The following is a 17,781-nucleotide window of genomic DNA, read 5'->3' on the forward strand; positions in this document are numbered from 1 at the left end:
CTGCCTTTAAAGGGGTAGGACGCTGGGTGCTTCCTTAATGACTCAATGTTTAGAAGGTTTCCACCCTTACTCACCATCCATTATGCAGGAATACTAGGGGTCTATTCCTTCCTGGCAATCTGGCAGGATCAACGCCTTTGAGGCGTCTTTTTAAGGAGTCAACTGATCCAGAAGCTTCATGAAAAACCGTAGTGGCTATGGTAAAGCCAATTAATAGAAGAAACATCAAGAATGAGAAAATAAACACCATGGCAGAAGGTAAGCTTTACTCAATAGAGAGGTCTATTGCCTAAGGACATGGGCAAAAAGTAGGGCTACCTGGGATTGGGAGAGGTTATATAGGAAATGTCCCAGCTAAAGTAATGATTTAAAGAAACCTATGTCCTATACTTTACTATCAGGAAAGGTAATTTTTAATGCATATCCAAATACACATCCATGAAAACTCACAACATAGGGAGGAACATGCCTATACAGTAAAAATGCCAGTAAAACTCACCTTAAATTTGGCTTTCCCCATTGAGCAATGCATTTAGCTGAAAATGTTGGCATTGCAAAAATACTCAAGATTCTACGTGATCTTTTAGATGCTATATGCATATTCACAAATGTCACAATACTCAATATTTTATTCATGTTTAATATTGTTTTCATTTAAATTTTTCAAACAATTTCCAGTTTAGAAAACCATACATTGACCACATAATTCCTTTTTTCATTTTATACAGTTATACAAATATTCTAAATACAATGCTGTGTTCAGGATGATGGCAAATAAGATTTAACTGTACATAAGGAAAGAAAAAAAATATTTTAAGCATATTTAGAAACCATATAAATGTCTATACAAAACAAGCAAAATGGAATAAATCTTATATTTAAAGTATTGCAACAGTCCCACAGTTTTATAACAAAAAATGTCTTTGCACAGTTCCTCACAATGCCCCAATTAACAGCTAAAGCAAGACAGCAATATATTTTTTCCTTTTTTGATTTTTTTTAAAGTGACAGTCAGAAATGCTACACAGAAATACAATTTGCACACTCTGATCAAAGTAACAAAAAGATGTTGTACAAGTGGAGCAGAACATGGAGGACATACACTGCTTGACTGTATAAAATCCCATTGCACATCATTTTACTCAGTTGTTTCAAAAGTAAAAAAGGTCTATTTACAAAATATTTTGCACTTAAACTTAGAAATTATATGGGTGCTCTTGAATTGAACCGAGGTCTGATACTGATGTATCGAGAGAGGCGAGCATTCTGCTGATCAGATTTCCGTGCCCCTTCCTAAGTGGTGTACTTGGAAGTAACCAAAGCCTGTAGTAAGAAATGCATTTACACACTGATGCCTCTAGCTACTTCAAACACCTTGAGTATAAAAATGTATGTTACAAAGTTAAAACAAAGGAAAAAAAATACTTTTTACATTGTATAAAGATAGCAATACATAGGTTAACCCCCAGCATGGATGGAAATGAGTGTTACCTTGAATTATAGTCATTAAACAAATCATAAAAATCATGAAACAATGAAAAAACAGCACCATGCACAATAGTCTGTAGTGTGATAAACACATAGGCGATATAGCACCGGTCACCTCCTGGCACAATTTAAAACTGGTCGAGGAGCTGACGTAGATATGGAGCCTTGGAGAGTTCCCGACTCACTCTGGAAAGCTTGAAAAGTACTGGGCAGTTGAGGGACACACACTGAATCTGTTGATCCCTGCAGCCAGTGCAATTCTTGCATAACTAGAACATAGATCAGAAAGACAGTTACCAACACATCTGTACAACACACCATATCCCTAACAAAGAATAGAAATTCAAGTTCCCACCTGTGTGTGAACTGCTTTAAAGGGTATCTACTACCAAACCAATTCATATATTGCAGCTTACCAGACTTTAGATGAGGTGGCTGCATTTGTTTTACTTTTTCATGCTTTTTCTTTTTTTTTTTCACAATCCTGCTACCACCACAATTCCAGTCCTAGGGTGACAACTCTCACTCACTGTACCGTATCTAGGGAGATGCAGGGTTGTCTCCCCAGGCTGCTCTCATGATTTAGATTACATACAGCTTTCCTATGCTCATCTCCACTACACTGGAGGGCAGTGTTCTGTAGTTCAAAGAAGATATTTGGGAAAGCTCATTGTTTGAAATTTTAGTTCAGTGAAGAGGAAAGAGACTAGATTTCTGGCAGGATTAACTGGTATTTTTCTGTACCTGTGGAAAATGTACTTAAAGCGGAGTTCCATCCAAAAATGGAACTCCCGCTTTAAGGGAAGTTGACCCCTTCCATTACAGCCGGGCGCCACAGTGACAATGGTGGCGCCGCAGAGAGGAGGGGTAGATGAACGGGGCTTTGTTCCCCCGCATTGCTGGACCCTGGGGCAGGTAGGTGTCCGATTATTAAAAGTCAGCAGCTGCAGCATTTGTAGCTGCTGACTTAATTTTTTTTTTTTTAATTGGAACTCCGCTTTAAAGTGGTTGTTAACCCACTACAATGTAAACATACAATCCCCTCTGTAAAATAACATTGTGTCCCAGTGTCTGTGTTATATAAAAAAAGATGCTGATCTCTTACCTTATAACAGAGTGTCTCCCAGCGCTCACGTGACTCCTTGGCTCTCTCCTCTGCCCAGCTGACAGCTATAGCGGGAGGGGCCGAGAACTCCCGCTGATGTCAGCCAGTGAGGGGAGAGAGCCGAGGAGTCATGCGAGTGCCGGGAGACACTCTGATATAAAGGTACAGGTGGGCATCTTTTTTATATATCGGAGTGTTTGCCAGCACTCGCATGACTCCTCGGCTCTCTCGCCTCCCCGGCTGACGTCAGCGGGAGTTCTCAGCCCCTCCCGCTATAGCTGTTAGCTGGGCAGAGGAGAGAGCTGAGGAGTCAAGTGAGCGCCGGGAGACACTCTGATATAAGGTACAGGTGGGCATCTTTTTTATTGTATGTTTATAGTGTAGTTATAATAGCAGCAGGAGGGGAGGGCTGGGGAGTCAACAGAGTCGGCAGGGAGAGGAGGGGAGGGGGGAGAGCAGAGAAAAGGGCTGCAGATGACGGAGGCACCTAAACTGACCACAGTGTCAGGGCTCAGCAGCCATGATATACCGTGGTCAATTTACAGGGGGGGGGGGGGCAGAACCAAGGAGGCAGGTTTTTTAGGTGATAGAAGGGTCCAAATTACACAGCACAAGCACTGTCATTTTTTATGCTTTAAGGGAACAGGATCTGTTTTTTTTTTCTTTTTTTAGGGTAACAAACACTTTAACCTGAAGATGAAAACGAATGCATCCACCACTAAAAAGGACTGGTAAGGTGGAATATATAACATTTTTGTTCCCAGGGTTTAGATAAATTTTGAATACAATTTTTAGCCAAGTTTCTCCATAAACTACTATCACTGATATTGTGTTTGTGCACACAGATTTCTGTTGTGTTGTACATGTCCTACATAAAAGTGTAACTAAAAAAAAAAAATTGGAAAAATGGCAGGTGGTAAAGCTTTTTGGCAGAAAATATCTTGTATGTCTCTTTAGTCAGAAAAAAAAAAATAATCTTCTCTTGCCCCCCAGCAATGTTTTTCGTGTACACTGCCTGTCATATGCAAATGCGGAGAATGGAGACACTTTCATGAATAAAAAAAAAAAAAACTAAACAGTAACGTTAGCCCAATTTTTTTGTATAATGTGACAGATGATGTTATGCCGAGTAAATAGATACCCAACACATCATGCTCTGAAATTGCGCACACTTGCGGAATGGCGACAAACACCGGTAACTAAAAATCTCCATAGGCGGCGCTCTAAAAAAATAAATACCGGTTACCAGGTTAGAGTTACAGAGGAGGTCTAGTGCTAGAATTATTGCTGATTGCGGCGATTCCTCACATGTTTGATTTGAACACCGTTTACATATGCGGGCATGACTTACATTTGCGTTTTCTTTGCTGCGCAAGCAAGCGGGGGCTTTTAAACATTTTTATTTATTTATTTATTTTTACATTGTCACTTTTGAACAACAAAAAAAATTTGATCACTTTTATTGCTGTCACAAGGAATGTAAACATCCCTTGTGACAGTAACAGGTGGTGACAGGTACTCTTTATGGAGGGATCAGGGGTCTAAAAGACCCCAAATCCATCCTTTTCACTTCAAAGTATTCAGATCGCCAAAAACGGCGATTCTGAATACTGTAATTTTTTTTTAAAATGGCACCATAGACACCCGAGTAAACCGTAAATGACGCTGCTTCCGCGTTTACACGAAGAAGACTGGAATGTCTCACTCTAGCCGGCGGAAGTGCCGGATCACGCATCGGGTCTCCTGGTGGGACGGGAAGAGTGGCGGACGATCCCTCCTGCTCCACCGGGATAACAGCAGAACGGCTTTTAACCACATCGGCTGTTATCCATGAAGGGTTGACCGCCCGCTCTAAAAAAAAGGTACCAGGATGATGCATGCAGCATCCTGGTATAACTCCCTAAAGCCGAGGCTGCATATGTGCGTACGCTTGGCGGGAAGGGGTTAATAATTCCCTAATTTGTTCATTCGCTTGCTAGAAGTGATCATAAGAACAGAATGGTATGGGCCTGTGTTCCTAAATTAACGCCAAAGGATTTTTAGCCAAGTTAAAATGAAAAACAAAAAATAAATAATAATGATTGCTAATTGTTTACTAAGGGACACAGGGTGAAAGCTGTTAAAACTAGCACACTGAAAAGTAGAGCGGTAAACCAGTCCTTGGGACAGAATATCTGGACATTCTGGAGGGCCCAAGAAGCGTCTTCCAGGAGTCTGATCACTACATTTCCCAGGCCAGTTTTTCATGTTGAGAATCATAATGCCCCCCCATCTCAATCCTGCACAGTAGGCCTGGAATTAATTTCAGAGGAGGAAAGGCATGGGTTAGGTTTGAAAGGGGTTGTAAAGGTAATTTTTTTATTTTTTAAAAATAACAAACATGTTATACTTACCTTCACTGTGCAGCTCGTTCTGCACAGAGTGGCCCCGAACCTGCTTTTCTGGGGTCCCTCGGCGGCTGTTTCAGATCCTCCCCCCAAGAACTAACCACCTTAATGCGAGCTCCCTCGCATGGTGGTTAGTTGTTGCGGGCGCGCTCCCGTGATACAGCCGGCGGCTATAGCCGCTCGCTGTATCACTCGGCCCCGCCCCCCAGCGCACTGCGTCATTGGATGTGATTGACAGCAGCGCGAGCCAATGGCTGCGCTGCTTCCAATCCATCCACTGTAGCCAATCAGTGGCCAGGCTGAGCAGCGGAATGGATGTTGGGAACAAGCAGCCGACTTTCGAGGGGTCAGGTAAGTAAAACGGGGGGGCTGGGGGCGGTGGTATTGTCAGTAGTTTTTTCACCTTAATGCATAGAATGCATTAAGGTGAAAACATTTTTACCTTTACAACCCCTTTAACTGATCTCATGGTGTTACCAGAGCATCATCCAATGCTTTGGCTAGAGGATCCTTGGACCTGAAGACAAACCTGCTCAGTTTGTTGTTAAATCTGGAAGCCAAAAGGACATCTGGCATTTCCCACATGTGGCAGAGGTCTTGAAACCTCTCCAGATGAAGACACCATTCCTCGCAGTCCAGATGTTGTTGACTTAGAAGGTTTGCCTGCCTTTCCCAAAACTTCAAGGTTGCCATGCAGCCAGAATGGCAAATGGGGCTGCTTTCTAAGAGGCCATCATGAAACCCAGAACACTCATGCAAAAAAGAAGGAGTTAGTTGCTTCCTGGACTGCAGAGTCTGAATGTGGGAGTGGGGAAGTTTGGAAAGACAGTAGAGAATTATCCAAGAGAAGGTCTAGATATTCAAAGTAATTGGAGTCAAATTTTTGAAAGTTCGGGATCCACCCAAAACTCTGCAGAGTTTCAAGAGATTGCTGAACATGACTGTTGGAGTCTGTGCCGACTGTTCCCACAGTAGGTTTTGCACTGCAATAGAAATTCCCTGTGAATGAAGCAGAGCAAGTAGGGGGGCATTCCTATTGCAAAACACAGGAAGCATTAATCTGCTGACAAGATAGGGACATTCAAGTAAATATCCTTGATGCATCAAATGCCTCCTTTCACTTTGGGAACAGGTGAGTTTGAGTAAATACCCTGGAACCTTGTATTTCATAGACTAGCCAAGAACCTTTGACAGAAAAACTGCACCACAGAAGCATGGAGGTCTGCTAATCTTTGCAGGGACTTTGGAAGGTTTGACAACATAAGGGAGGGTGGGGGAAAAATTAAAAATCTAGCTTGTAGTTCCTTGATACCAGCCTCTGGAACCAAGAATGCAAAATGTCCAGGGACCAGGTGGATGCAAAAGCCAAAACACATCCCCCACTGGGGGGGGGGGGCATACCCTTACTGCAAGGGCAACTTTTTTGTGGGTTTGTAGGATTTAGGAATTCAAGAGTTGTTCTCAAGTCTCTGAAGTAAAGGGTTTCCCAAACTGAGGCTGTTTTTTTTTTTACTGGGGAAAAGGGTACCCTTTTCCCTGGTGATGTCCTTGATAAAGGTGTCTGGGAATGCACCAAAAAAAGCGTTCCCAATCATACGCAATAATAGTTTCTTGTACTGATACTCCACAGACTAACATTTGAGCCAAGAGGTCCTCCGTATGTGTGGCCAGGGAGACACAAAAGAGTTAAACTTACAAGCATAGTGTCTGATCTTCGTGCTAGTCTCTCCTTTTTGGCTAGGTTCACTTTTATGTGTTCTTAGTGCGTTTGCAGAGGTGCAGAAACGCACTACAATTCATTTAACTTTTTTTTCCTATGGGTCCTGTTAACATCTATGCAGTTTCCTGCAATGTGTTTTTTATAAAGATGCAGGGACTTTTTATTTTATTTATTTTTACACACAGCACGGTGCAGTTTTGGTTCAGTGGAATCACATCAAAAACGCATATACATGTGGTTTTTTTTTTAACACATTTTTGTGGCATTTTCCTGCTTGACAAGATACCTTCTAGCAACATCAACTTGCCATTAGCCTAAACAAGAAATGCAAAACTTATTAAAACACCTCAAAAACATGCATTAAAAAAAAAAAAAAAAAAAAAGGAAGAAGAAAGGAAAATGTCCTGGAAAACATGCCACAAAAAAGCATCAACTGCACATGGATACATGTAGACCTAGCTTATGAACTTTAGCAGTGTAAAGCTTCTGTCATCCTTCCTCTCCAAGCAAAGACATGCAATCAAGGCTGGAAATGTACATATCTGAATTGAGGAAAGTGACATATAGTTTTCGAGACCAAGGAGAGAGGGAGAGCTTTCAATAAGGAAGTGACTGCTCTGGGCTGCAAAAAAGTGGCGGCCACAGCAAGAAGAAACAGGAGCAATGCTAGAGGCAATTTACTTCATTACATAGGCCAAAATGTAGTCTGCTACAGGTCTTTGGTATAAAAAAAAAAAAAATCTCAATAAGTGTAAATTAGTTGGTTTGAGTGAAAGTTTTAGCTACTACAAACATGTAAACGGTACATGGTACAGTATATGTATTGGAACTTATGCAGCTATAGATGCTATATTGTAATGGCGGTGATCAGCGAGTTATGGTGCAACTGTTATAGGGTGATGCGTAATTGGACATCAACAGACACTGGCTGGGAGGGTCACTGACACGAATACAGGGATAATACTGTACACGGACACTGTACTAACAACACTGGCTGGGAAGGGGTTAACATCAAGGGGTTAACTCTGTGTCTAACAAGTGTAATGTGTGCTGTTTTTACTTACTAGTCTGGATGTTTTTTTATCCCTGCTTTTCAAGGAGAAGAAACAGCCATATTGCTGTTCATTGTACACGGAGTTCTCTGTCTTTGTGTAAACTGTGTGTGAATGGACACAGCAGATCAGCAGGTTTCAGCCAAAATCACTGGCTAGAATTACAGGACGGGTCGGCAGGGGGCGTGCACATGCATGCCCCAAATCTGGGAGAAAAGCTGGCATGTACGTTACTGAGCCTGCACCTGCTACCTGCTTGCAGTATAGTTAACTGTGCGTGGTCGGCAGAAGGTTAAAGAACACTGACTTACCAAAATGTTGGACCCCTTTCACACTGGGGCGCTTTAAAGCTAAAAAATAGCCCCCGCAAAGCACCCTGAAAGAGACGCTGCTGTCTCTCCAATGTGAAAGCCCCGAGGCTACTGCAGCAGCGCTTTGCGGTGGTCTTAACCCTTTCTCAGGCGCTAGCAGGGGGGGTAAAAGCGCCCTGCTAACGGCCGAATAGCGACGCAAAATTGACGGTAAAGCGCCGCTAAAAATAGCTGCGTCTTACCGCCGACGCACCCACCGCCCCAGTGTGAAAGGGGCCTTATGGGTAAAGATCTACTTTAAACTTAGAGCTATGCCACAGGCTTCTTAATATACCAACTCATCCAAAAGAGATAAAAAAAAAAAAATCGGAGATGAATCTCCTCTGCAGTAACATGTCATATCACTTGTAATTGTGATCTTGATTAATATCATAGTCATCTGTTTTTTAAGGGAAGACAAAGTTGGATCAGCTCTGCTTTAAGATAGATGATGTCATTAGGATTCTGCTTGTAACCACACTGAAGAAATGTTGGGGCTCTGTAGCAGGGATGGAAGCCAGGGGAGCTGCTTAATTCAGCTCTTGGGCTGGAACCCGCACAACATTAAAAACAGTGCTGTGGCCAATAATAGTTTCTGTATCCCTGTTTCAAAATAGTTTAAAGTAATATTAAATCCAAAAACATAAAATTATTAAAGCAAGGAAATTGAGGGAATGGGACTGTAAAGGTACATCATATACAAAACGACATAAAGTTGTAATGTACATTATAACATTACAACTTTATGTCGTTTTGTATATGATGTACCTTTACAGTCCCATTCCCTCAATTTCCTTGCTTTACCATTTACAGGGATGTTGGTACTTTTGTATGCTGTGTTTTTCCTTTGGTGCTGACCTCACCCCCACTTTTGAAAAAATTATTAAATTGTAGCTTACCAATTTTTAGACGTGGTGGCTGTATTCGTTTTTTTTTTTTTTAACTCTTTCACCTGGAGATCCAGCCAGTAAGTCTTATTTTTCAACTTACTTTAACAGACCAAGATATCCAGACAAAGTAGCAGTTAGAGGGTTGAGACAAACCATTTACCACTGACAGGGGTGCTTACAATTGTCAGCTTTTATTCATTTATATAAAACTTTATCCCAAAAGGAGAGAAAAAAAAAACAAAAAAAACTTTTGTTGTAAACTGCTTATAAAGTATCAGCTGGAGTTAAGCTTCAATTTATTATATAAGTCCATCTAAATCTCCTAATCAAGACTGGGCACACACGGGCTGAAAACTGTCGGTTTGGCAGTAACCGTCCAACTTTCGGCCTGTGTGTACAAGCTCCCTGTCCAACAGAAGCTGGTCACACAACTGCGTTCTGTCCAAAAAACATGCTAGAAAACCAGCATCCAATCAGCGCTGGCAGCTTATGGCTGCAAGTTCTGATCAGTGTGTTCTGGTGGGGGACAGTGTCAGAATACATTTGCTCAGCAGGGGAGTTTTCTGCACTAATATCGTTTGTGTTCAGCCGGCTAAAGACTGTTCAAATTTCAGATTCAAACCATGTATGGGCAGGCTGATTGGAATATATATCCATCGATAAAGTTGGGTACAACCAGCATGTGGGATTTTTAAGATGCAAAAATTGCCGGAGGCTATAGCCGCTAGAAATAACCACTGTGTTCTCTCGGCTGGAAAGGCTACTTACGCCCTACTCTTTGGGAGAGACCTAGTACTCGGTGGTCGGCTTCGGCTGGCCATGAGGAGAAGGGTATGCCAGAGCTTCTGGCTAGGCAGACTATGTCATACCCTATGTCCCTGTCAGGAGCCTTGTACCCCTGGGAGATCAGGGAGAGGTCCTATCCCTTCTGGGGGTGGACAAAGCACACCCTTAAGTGCACTTTTTAGTGTGTGCGCACATGCACGTTTTTTGTACACTTAATGATTTTTGTTTTCAGTAACACCACAGATAAAAAAAAAAAAAAACAAAAAACAGGTGAAACAAAGAAAAGAAAAGCCCACAAAAGAAAACTTTTGCAGTCACCACATTGAAAAATCGGTAAGAGGCAATATATTACATTTTTGTTTTTGGGTTTCAAACAACTTCAAAGTGATTGTAAAGGCTTGTTTTTTTTTGTTTTGTTTTTTTTTTTTTAAAAACAAACATGTCATACTTACCTCCACTGTGCAATTAGTCTTGCACAGAGTGGCCCCGATCATCCTCTTCTGGGGTCCCCCGGCCACTCTATCAGCTCCTCCCTGCATCGTATAACCCCTAGGAGAAGCGCTCTCCTGGGGGGTAACCTTGCGGGCGCGCTCCCGAGTCCAGCATTTGCGTCCATAGACGCAGAATGCAGGACCTTGCCCCACATCATTGGATTTGATTGACAGAAGTGGGAACCAATGGCTGTGCTGCTATCAATCTATCCACTCAAGAGCCCAGGGCAGAGAAGGTGAGCGCGTCTCTGCCGAGGGAACAACCGGGCTCAGGTGAGTAAAACGGGGGGGGGTCACTGTCAGAAGTTTTTTCACCTTAATGCATAAGATGCATTAAGGTGAAAAAACACGAGGGTTTACAACCCCTTTAAATGTCTGAAGCATGCAAGATATGAAATTCATTCACAAATACTGATGAAAGCTTTAGAGTAATTAAAATTATGTTTCGTAAACCAGTGGATATTACAGTGTAAAGTTTATCCATAGGGGTTTATAAGCCTAATATTTAGGGGAGGAGTCCATATGTTTCAGTGGTCCCCAATGTGCATGAAAATAAAATTTAATATGAACCAAAAAATAAAAAAGTAATGGAAAGTAATATCCGCACACTATCTATTAACTGAACTTCCCATTTAAAGTTCACGTACTCGGCACCTGTCAGCATCCCCTTTCCCTCCTTATGATGATCTCCCTGGAGGGGACTGCCTCGGCAAATGGCATTTTGTGGAATAAGAGTGACATTCAAGTACTTTGATGACCAGCAATGTAATATTACTGTTATCTGCACACTGCCATGATATTACAGTTTAGATATACAATAAAAAGATTCAAAAATGTACTTGAAAGAAACATGTCTACTGACCTTGACCAGTTGATCTTGCCTATACTCCAGCTCTCGAATTTCTTGATTAAGAATTACTGCTACATGTTGAGGTTGACTTCTACATTTACAGCAGATACCATGTTGTGTTAGCTCATCGCAGACAGGACAATGCAGAGTAGTGAAATACTGAGAGATTGTGCCTTTTCTAGAATCCAGCTCATTCCGTGCTGTTGAGCAAACTTTCTGAATCTGCCAGTGCAAAAAAAAAAAAAAAAAAAAAATGAATATAATCTTGTTAACTTTAATAATCTCAGTTGACCAGTCTGGGAGACATGTAATACAGACTGCACAGACCAGTAAGAGCTCTTTCACACATAATGTCCGTTTTTGATGGACTCCGCTTGCTCAGCGGAGATCGATCCGTTGATCCCCCGCTGAGCCGGCAGACAGGTCCGTCTCTGCTCACTGTGGAGAGACTGACCTGTCAGATCTCCGCTATGGGGGATCAGATAAAAACGGATCCGCCTGTTCCTTTTTTATCCGATCCGCCAGACTGATGGAAAAATAGGATTTTTATAACCGCTTACCTGTAAAATCCTTTTCTTTTGATGTACATCACAGGACACAGAGCCTCAGTAATTACTGATGGGCACACCCTAAACAGGAAGTTCAACCCCCTATATAATCCCTCCCCTTACAGGGATACCTCAGTTTTGTAGCAAAGCAATATAAGTGTAAGTGTATATAAGTGTATTAGAAGAGGGGCGGGACCTCTGTGTCCCGTGATGTACATCAAAAGAAAAGGATTTTACAGGTAAGCTGTTATAAAAATCCTATTTTCTTTCTCGTACATCACGGGACACAGAGCCTCAGTAATTACTGATGGAATGTCCCAGAGCAATGCCACTTGAGGGGAGGGGACCACACAACGTAGGGTGTAATCAGACCTAAGGACCTCGTACTGCTGCCTGCAGCACACTACGCCCAAAGGCGATATCCTCATGCCTTCCCACATCCACCTGATAAAATTTGGTGAATGTATGGACTGAAGACCAAGTTGCAGCCTTGCAGATTTGAGCCACAGAGGCCTGGTTATGCACCGCCCAAGAAGCACTAATAACCCTTGTGGAGCATGCCTTGATTTGAAAAGGTGGAATTTTCTGTTTCAAACCGTAAGCTTGAATAATCATTTGTCGAATCCATTTTGAAATGGTAGACTGACGCTGCCTGTCCTCTATTGGGACCTTCTGTCAGTACGAACAAAACATCCGTTTTGCGAATTTGAGCAGTTGCTTTCAGATAGGCCTTGACTGCTCTTACTACATCCAAAGAATGTAGTGACCTTTCTTCCGTAGAACAGGGATCTGGAAAAAAGGAAGGCAGAACAAGATCTTGGTTTAGATGAAAACCTGAAACCACTTTCGGTAGAAAGCTAGGATGAGGGCGCAATACCACTCTATCCTTGTGTATGATTAAATAAGGCTCTTTACAGGAAAGAGCTGCTAATTCTGATACTCTTCTAGCAGAAGAAATGGTTACCAGAAAAAATAACTTTCTTGTCAATAAGACCAAGGGAATTTGACGTATTGGTTCAAAAGGCTGTTTCTGTAAAACTGACAGAACCAAATTCAAGTCCCAGGGGTTTAGGGGCGCCTTAACCGGAGGATTAAGACGCGTCACCCCCTGCATAAAGCTTCGGACCAAAGAATGTGAAACAAGTGGCCGTTGAAAAAAATACTGATAAGGCTGAGACCTGGCCCTTGATGGTACTCAAGGCCAGCTTCATTTCTAATCCCATTTATAGAAAGTCAAGAATTCTACCTATAACATATTTTCTGGGATGCCAACCCCTGGATTCACACCAGGATACATAAGCTTTCCAGACTCTATGATAAATCACTCTGGAAGCTGGCTTCCTTGCATTGATCAAGGTAGAGATCACCGGACCTGAAAGCCCACGACTCTTCAGAATGTGGGTTTCAATAGCCAAACCGTCAAATTTAGCGTTTGTAAGGCAGGATGGAACACTGGACCTTGAGATAACAGGTCTGGACGTGACGGTAGGGTCCACGGGGAACCTACTGTCATCCTTACTATCTCTGCATACCAAGCTCTCCTGGGCCAAGCTGGGGCCACTAGAAGTACCGACTTCTTTTCCTGCCTGATGCTGCGAAGAAGTCGTGGCGGTAGCAGAATAGGAGGGAATGCATAAATCAGTGAGAACCGATGCCACGGAATCACCAACGCATCTGTCCCGTATGCAAGAGGATCCTTTGTTCTTGCCACAAACTTGTCGATTTTTTTGTTGAATCTGGATGCAAAGAGATCCACATCTGGAACCCCCCATTTTTGGCATATGGCCCAAAAGACGTCGGGGTTAAGAAACCATTCCCCTGGGACTAACCGCTGGCAACTCAAATAGTCCGCCTGCCAGTTCTCTATCCCCGGAATGAAAACTGCCGATATGCATGGCACATGCTTTTCGGCCCAGACTAAAATCTGGTTCACTTCCCTCTGAGCTGCCCGACTCCTGATGCCTCCTTGATGATTGATATAAGCCACTGATGTGGCATTGTCAGACTGAATCCTGATAGGGCAACCCTGTAGCCTGAGAGTCCAGGCCTTTAGGGCTAGATATGCCGCATGGATCTCCAGAATGTTGATGGGTAAGGTCCTCTCGATTTTGGACCATTCCCCCTGGACCGCAGACTGTTCCAGAACTGCTCCCTGACCTGAAAGACTGGCATCCGTTGTTACCACCGTCCAGGTAACCGGTAAAAAGGATTTACTTTTCTGTAGGCTTTCGGGTATTAACCACCAACTGAGGCTCTGACGCACTGCACGAGACAGGTGCATCGGAACATCTAATGCCTGACCCTTCTTGTTCCAAGCAGACAGGATACTGTGTTGCAGCAGTCTTGAATGAAACTGAGCATAGGGAACTGCTTCGAATGAAGCCACCATCTTTCCCAGCAGCCTCATACAAAGACAGACAGAAGGACCTTTTTTGGTCCTGACTACCAGAATCAGCTCTCTTAAGGCAGTGATCTTTGCCCGAGGTAAAAATATCTATGATCAGGCCCAAATACTCTAGTCTTCTTACTGGTTTTAAGAAAGACTTTTCTAGGTTGAGAATCCAACCTAGGTGTTCCAGGTAGTTGAGTGTGGTCATCAAGTTCCCGCTCAAACAGGCTACCGACCGGTCTATCAAGAGCAGGTCGTCTAGGTATGCTATGACAGTTATACCTTGAGCCCTTAATCTGGCCAGAGGAGGAGCCAAGATCTTTGTAAACACTCGAGGTGCAGTGGCTAGCCCGAAAGGCAGAGCCATAAACTGAAAATGGCGCCCTTCTATTTCGAAGCGCAAATACTTTTGATGAGCAGGAAAAATGGGTACATGCAGATACGCATCTCTGATGTCTATTGATGCCAGAAATTCTCCTCCCTGTAGGATGGAGACTACTGACCGAATTGATTCCATGCGAAAAGATCGAATCCTTAGGAATCGATTCAGATCCTTTAGATGCAGAACGGGTCTGACATCTCCATTTGGTTTTTGTACCGTAAAAAGGTTGGAATAAAATCCCAATCCTTGATCTTTCGTGGGAACCACCATGATGGCTTTTTGCGACAATAGTCACTCTAACACTAGAAGGAGCGACTGCTTTTCCTCTGGATCTCTGGGGACACTTGATCTGAGGAAACGAGGAGAGGGGAATTCTTGGAACTCCAGTTTGTAACCTAGAGTTACCGTGGAGATTACCCATCTGTCCTGGAAATCATCCTGCCAGAGCTTTGAGAACCATAGCAGTCTTCCCCCCACCCGAGCGAGCGGGGGCGCTCCTTCATAAAGAGGCTTTAGCGTCTTGTCTAGTAGGCTTCTTCCCCCAGGACTTCTTTTGTCCCTGGGGTCGACTCTGAAATTTATTTCTAGACCCTGACGGAGGAGGCCGTTGCGACTGCCTGGAGGCTGATGCTCCTGGCACTGGGGAAAGAGCCAGTTTGAAAGAGGGACGCTTACTCCTTTTCTTAACAGGTAAGAGAGTGCTTTTCCCACTAGAGATCTTTTGGATATAATTGTCCAAATCCGCTCTAAACAGCCTTGCACCACGAAATGGAAATCCAGACAGAAGTTTCTTAAATGGTGCTTCGGCTGACCAATTTTTCAACCATAAGATTCTACGCATATGCACCAACCCAAGTGAAAGACGAGAGGTTTGGATGATAGAATCTCTGATGGTGTCAACAGCAAAACATAAGGCCGCTGGAAGGTTAGCCAACCCCTGGGCCTGCTGTTCAGGTAGAACTTTAAGGACCTGCTTAACATGGTCTCTTAAGTATTGACAGACTTCGATCGCTGCCACTGCAGGTTGAGCTACTGAACCTAAGGAGAAAATAACCTTCAACAGGGATTCCATTTTTTTTTATCAACAGGATCCCTGAGCATCTGAGCATTGTCTACAGGACAAGTCAGACCTTTATTTACAGAGGAAATGGCGGCGTCAACGGCCGGTATCCCCCACATCTTTATAAACTTTTCTTCCATAGGATAAAGTGTTGAAAACTTTTTAGGCGGAAAAAAAACGTTTATCTGGGTGATCCCACTCAGAATAAATGAGCTTTTCTAGCAAATTATGAACAGGAAAAGCATGTGTTGTTTGAGGAGGCTTCAGTGACCCCAAAGAAGAAGAGGGTTCTTTATCTGACTCAGATACGGATAACTTAAATGTGGAGCGGACCAATCCAGCAAGGATCTGTACTAAGACCTTCTCATCCTGAGAAGCTGAAGAGGGCCCTTCTCCAATTGATTCCTCAGAGGAAGAATCATCAGTCCCATCCTGATCCTCTGAAAGGGATTCTTCTCCTTTTTCCCCAGAGTTCCTCTGCCTGAGGGTCCCGGGTAACAGAGGAAGACCTAGTGCGTTTTCTTCCACTGAGTGAAGATGCAATTAAGGCCATTAATCTTTCCTCTAGTCCATTAATGGTTGAGGAAAAAACCTCCTGCGTAATGTATACAGGGGCTGAAGTGCCAGAAGCAGATGCAGCCCCTGACCAGCCATCCCAGGTCCTTCATGGGGGGAAGGTGCTGCAGAAGGGGGGTCCTCAGAGCCTGAGGGAGATCCCCTAGAGCCTCTGGTTTTTTGGGTATTTGTACCTCTTCTACCCATAGTGCAAAGCAAACAAGGTGGAGGTATCACACAAATGAAACACTGACTGCTGAGCGATGTAGTCCAGCAACTGCCGCTGCTACCAATGCCCAGACAAGTGTTTCTTAGTAAATGCTGCCTAGGAGAATGCCTGTGTCCCACCTTACATGCGACTGTCAGCTCTGTGTCCCTCCATAGGCTGTGTGCACCTGAAAAGTGTGCTTCTTATAGCCTGTGCAGCCGGCGATGTGGGTGTCTAAGCATGCCGGATGTCGCGCTGACGCTCCGCCCCCCCTCCTCTGACCACCCCCCTCGTTTTTTAAAAAAATGTGCGCTTTCCCGCGCGAACCGACCCTCCGGGACAAGCGTGGAGGGGAGGCTGGGGAGGAAGGAGAGAGGCCGGCAGATGATGGGGTCTGCCACATGGTAATGGCGGCAGCGGTGATAGTGGGGTATACTACCGCCTCACAGACTACTGCGGCCCCCCGTAATCTTGGGGGGGAATATCCCTGCAGGAAGAGCCCCCCATCCCATCCTACCTGGAGCTCGGCTGGAGGAGCTGTGCAGCGTGAACACTGAGACAATCAAGCATGTGAAGGTATGTGCTCTTGGCAGCCCCCGGTGGCCACAATAGGCATAGCATACATTTACTTAAAGGAGAAACCTACTAGAATTAAAAAATTCTGTGGAATCTCCCTTACCTTATCCAGCTGCAGGGTTCTGTTATACAGACCCAATCTTAACCTCTCACGGTGGGCTCCATTTGGAAAACCTTCAGAGACTGGGGCCCCTATGGATAGGGGGATCCGCAGTTCTGGGCCTGTAAAGCACCCGGCCAAGACTAAGGCTAGAAAAACCAAATTCTGAAATGTGGGGTCCAGCTCTCTAAAAAGAGAAGCGTTACAGGTAAAACCTCGTTTCTTCGGACACGAGGCCTGGGTACCATCCAATTTGGCCTAGAAAGGACACTTTGAAATAGATCCGGTTCGCCTGGCTTGCCCCAGTATAGGATATAGGATATTCCCTTTGGAGCTCAGCACAGGACATCTTTACACGTGACCAACACCTAAGACACTGGCGAAAAAACTGAGGTATCCCTGTAAGGGGAGGGATTATATAGGGGGTTGAACTTCCTGTTTAGGGTGTGCCAGTGTCCAATCACCTAGTGATACCCTATATAACCCATCAGTAATTACTGAAGCTCTGTGTCCCGTGATGTACGAGAAAGAAATAGGGTTTCCAACCATCTGAATTTAGCGGAGCGGATGTCATTGGACATGTCACCGATGACATCCGTCGCTCTATAGAACTGCATGGAGCATCCGTTCAGGTCCGCCTAAAAAACTGACAGGCGGACCTTAATGGTCCGCATGTGTGAAAGGGGCCTGAAAGAAGCAGCATATGTAGTATTTTATTACAAGACAACGCCATATTCAAAATTTTTATCATGTGAGCCTTGTCATTACAGTTTAAACTCGCTATTATGATCATTGATCATATCTGGATATGTGATAATATATAAAAAATTCAACAAACTCAACA

The 17,781-nt window shown here is 43.8% G+C and overlaps 1 protein-coding gene across 2 annotated transcripts in view; it reads right to left on the bottom strand.

Annotated features, from left to right (window-relative positions):
* Nucleotides 1–620: 620 nt before the first annotated feature.
* REV3L (REV3 like, DNA directed polymerase zeta catalytic subunit) overlaps nucleotides 621–17,781 on the bottom strand; it is a 312,168-nt gene continuing 295,007 nt past the window's right edge. For both annotated transcript variants that reach the window (XM_073627093.1, XM_073627094.1), the window contains 2 exons: nucleotides 11,132–11,341; nucleotides 621–1,757 (listed from right to left, as the gene is read on the bottom strand). In XM_073627093.1, coding sequence (XP_073483194.1) covers nucleotides 1,617–1,757; nucleotides 11,132–11,341 — 351 coding nt within the window. In that variant the 3' untranslated portion in view covers nucleotides 621–1,616. The remainder of the gene's footprint in view (nucleotides 1,758–11,131; nucleotides 11,342–17,781) is intronic.

Source organism: Aquarana catesbeiana, linkage group LG04, assembly GCF_042186555.1.
Source record: "Aquarana catesbeiana isolate 2022-GZ linkage group LG04, ASM4218655v1, whole genome shotgun sequence".
Classification (NCBI taxonomy): Eukaryota; Metazoa; Chordata; class Amphibia; order Anura; family Ranidae; genus Aquarana; species Aquarana catesbeiana.